The 3,830-nt window shown below is 48.5% G+C and overlaps 1 protein-coding gene across 1 annotated transcript; it reads right to left on the bottom strand.

The window, feature by feature from the left end:
• Window positions 1–2,600: 2,600 nt before the first annotated feature.
• Window positions 2,601–3,335, bottom strand: LOC109221982. Its single transcript, XM_019386403.1, has one exon. The coding sequence runs from the start codon at window positions 3,333–3,335 to the stop codon at window positions 2,601–2,603; it is 735 nt and encodes a 244-aa protein (XP_019241948.1).
• Between the last annotated feature and the right edge of the window lie 495 nt (window positions 3,336–3,830).

The raw sequence follows: 3,830 nt of genomic DNA, 5'->3' as shown, positions 1-3,830 counted from the left end.
CCGAGACTAGCGTTTGTGCTCCTGTTGCTTTGGTTTTGATGTCATTGACTAATCCTTCACTTTGACTTTTTGCGCCACCAACCCTATAATAGATAAGGGTTCGTCTTTTAGAAGTTTTCATCATTCCGCTCCTTGCATGAACGTTATTTTCCTTCGATCCTCTTTGCCAATTCCTGTTATTAGCTTTGTTCCTTACGATTCCATTTCTCTCCTTCTTACTCGGTCATCACCTCTCTCTTTAGGTTTAGTAGCATAGCCATTGAGATGTCACAAACCCTTCGTATTCATGACAATGTTTCCGACGCCACTCCATTGTCGGTGGCTCCTCCTTCCTGTGGTGAGGATCTCGTGGCTGAAGAGGGTGAGAGTTTTCCTACTGTAGAGGAGATAATTCCTAGGAACCCCTGTCCAGAAGCGATTTCCACAAGGAACCTGTACCTGCTCCCGTTCTGGTGATCTCTGAGACTGGGCCGTCTCACATAGCTGAACTCCGATCTACGTATCATATCCCTTCTCAGGTCGAGATGGTCCCAGCTGGTGGCGACATCGTAGAGATCCATCGACCTGGGTATTGTGCCTTTTATGTTTATCCTTTCTTAATCAGCTATACTCTCCATTTTCTTCCGCTGGCGGAGGAATTTGTCGATTCTACAACGTCTGCCCGGTGCAGCTGTCCTTGTATTTGTAAAAAACCTTCCTAATGCTGATAAAGTATGCGGAGTTAGATAGTTGCGAGGTCGACGTCCGCCACCTATTACACTTCTTTTCACCTAGTTTTTACATAGGCACTATGATACACCTGCGAAATCGTGGTACTAGGGGGTTGGTAGTTAGAATGGATGATAGGACGAATCGGATGTTCTGGCACAGGTATTTCTTTATCAAAACTGAGCACTTGGTGTCGGACCCCGCTAGATTTCCCGAGCAGTGGAATTATAACTGTAGATGTTGATGGTATACGCTTGTTTTCTTCCTTCGTTCTTTTTCGATTTTCATTCATTTATGGTTTCCTTGTGTTATTTTTCTTTAGCTGAGAGGCGTGCACCCTTTCCTGTCGTTGGCATTGAAGACTGGTTGGCTCGCGTGTTACCTCACATGGCGGGTATTCGAGATTGGGCGGTCTTCTACAAACGCTTTGGACCGAAGGTCCCGTCTAGTAAGTGTTTACTTTTGTTTCGGCTTTGTTGTTTGCTGCTTTTTATTGATACGACTTTTTTGTGGTGACAGGTCGACGGCCTTCTAAAAAGAAAGCTCTAGTGCTGGTATTTCGCCAAGCCATTGCATCAGGCAGGGATGCAATTTACTTTGGCCGAGTTCGCTCGCGGAGGTCGTACTCAAACTTTGTCGATTAGGGACCCCTCTCCTCGGAATACTGTTGCACAGGACGAGATCTCTTCCCGGCCCATCTACCACCTTGTAGACGAGTCTTCTAACAGAGAGGAGTCGCCATCGAGAAAAAGTAGGAGAATGGAACTCGGAAAGACTGTCGCCCCTAGCGTTGAAAAGAAAAAGGTCATCGCCTTGAGAGCGGCGTCCTCACCTATGCCAGACGCAGGGACCGTTTTTATGGCGGATGCTATTAAGGTGGGGAGGTCCTATGTGGCCGAGGAGGTATACCAGAGTGGGGAGCCTGTACGGGTCGCTAAAGGTGGCGCGTCGTCGGCGGCCGGAGGAGATAGAGCGGCGCTCGCAGAGGACGACAGTTCAGGCTCAGACATCGATCCTGAAGAGGTGCGGTCCTTTTTGGAAAGAAATACCCGCGTGGAGGTGAGGACGGAGGGTCCTGACCGACACGTGATCATCCCTGTGGATTACGATCTCTTGGCGAACGTTGAGCAGGCAGTGTCGTCGATGTAGACTTCCATTGTCTTGCCGAGGTTGTCTTTGAACATCTTGGTGACCAACCTTTGGTATTTTGCTCCTGCGTTCTTTAACCCGAATGGCATGACTCTGTAACAGTACGTTCCCTGATGGGCGATGAAAGTAGTTTTCTCCTGATCCTCTTCCTCCATGAGGATTTGGTTGTAACCTGAGTAGGCGTCCAAGAAGCTTAGCAATTCGTGCCCTGTTGTTGCGTCGATGAGTTGGTCGATGTGAGGCAAGGGGAAGGAGTCTTTTGGGCATGCTTTGTTTAGGTCTGTGAAATCTATGCACACCTGCCATTTCCCGTTTTTCTTTTTTACCATGACCAAATTGGCGGCCCATTGGGGATATTTTGATTCCCGGATAGAACCGTTGGCGAGCAGCTTATCTACTTCATCACTGACATCTTCGTTGATTGCGAAGTTGAATTTTCTTCTTATTTTCCGCACTGGTGGATAGAGTGGGTCGACGTTCAGCTTGTGGGTGGCAACGTCTTTCGGGGTGCCTGGCATATCTGCATGGGCAAAAGCAAACAAATCGGCGTTGTTAATTAGAAACTTGTGAAATTTACCTGGTTTTGAGAGTTTGTGTCCGATGTACACCTTTTTGCTGTCATCTCTGTTGTCCAGTTGGACGGGATCAAGGTCTTCTACAGTTGATTCAGCGGCTTCCACGATGTCGGGGTCCCTGATGACGTTTGTTTGCGCGTCGAGTCCGGTCCCTGACTTGGGTGATTGCTATGCTTCTGAGTCTGTTCCTTTTAGCTGTTGGGTGTACGTGCAGTCTTGGGCGATGCGATAGCATTCTTGGGCGGTGCGTTGTTCGCCTCGAATGCTGAATATCCCCCATGGAGTAGGAAACTTTATCACTTGATATAGGCTTGACGGTATGGCTCTCATGGCGTTAATCCATGGCTGCCCTATGATGGAGTTGTAAGTTGTATCCTGGTTCATGACGTGGAACGTTGTTTCTAGGGTGACACCCCCGGACAAAACGGGCAGCGTTATCTCTCCAGAGGTTCGCGTAACTGCATTGTTAAAACCTGTTAGTGTTATGCAACGCAGTACTACCTTGTCTTCGAGTCTCATTTGTGTGAGGACTCGAGGTTGGATAATACACGCGCCGCTTCCGCCGTCTAACATTATTCTTTTCACATCAGTATCTGAAATACGTAAAGTAATAACGAGAGCATCGTAATGGGGGAAAGTCAAACCGTCGGTATCTGACTTATCGAAGATGATACTGTCCCCGAGGTCATCGTATTGTTCGTGAGTGATCGACCGCTTCAGTTTGTGTGTAGTGGTGAACTTCACATGGTTGATCGCCGTTTTATCGCCTCCGCTGATGATCATTTGGATGGTGCAGGCGGGTGAGAGTGGCTTTGGGGGTCCCTGGTGTTGTTCATGTCCGCGGCCGAAGTTGGCTCGTTCGCGGTCGATCATCAGTTCCCTCAGGTGCCTTTGATTCAGCATGTTTACTACCTCTTACCGTAGAGCCATGCAGTCCTTAGTTTTGTGACCCCGCTCCTGGTGAAATTCACAGAGGACGTTCGACTTTTGAGTACTTGGGTCGGACTTCATCTTTTGTGGCCATTTCACCTTTGTGCCAAGCTTTTCTAGTGCGTACACTATCTCTGAAGCGGAAACACAAAATTTGTGAGCGGATAAGAGTGGAGGCATACCTCTTTCATTTCGTTGAGTCCCTGTTTGCAGCTTGGGCGGCCCTTCCGCATGTCGAGGAGATGGTGGGACGACTGTTCTAACTTAGGGCTGATCTTTTTCTCGGTTGAGACGGGGGCCTGGTTGATCTCTCCGACCATCGTTACGAGAATCTTTTCTCGACTCTGTTTGAACCGATATCAGCCGTTAAGGTCGTCCTCGTTGGCTCTCACCTCGGCGCAATAGGCATTGTGGATTTCTTCCCAAGTGGTGGGAGGGTATTTTATGAGCTTGCTTAATAGCTTTCTG

This window comes from Nicotiana attenuata, unplaced genomic scaffold (genome assembly GCF_001879085.1).
Source record: "Nicotiana attenuata strain UT unplaced genomic scaffold, NIATTr2, whole genome shotgun sequence".
Lineage (NCBI taxonomy): Eukaryota > Viridiplantae > Streptophyta > Magnoliopsida > Solanales > Solanaceae > Nicotiana > Nicotiana attenuata.
The sequence above is the reverse complement of the archived record's forward strand: the minus strand, read 5'-3'. Positions and strand labels throughout refer to the sequence as shown.

Excerpts from the sequence above, each read along its gene's own strand:
- LOC109221982 (XM_019386403.1), bottom strand. The coding sequence starts at position 3,335 with ATGCTGAATCAAAGGCACCTGAGGGAACTGATGATCGACCGCGAACGA.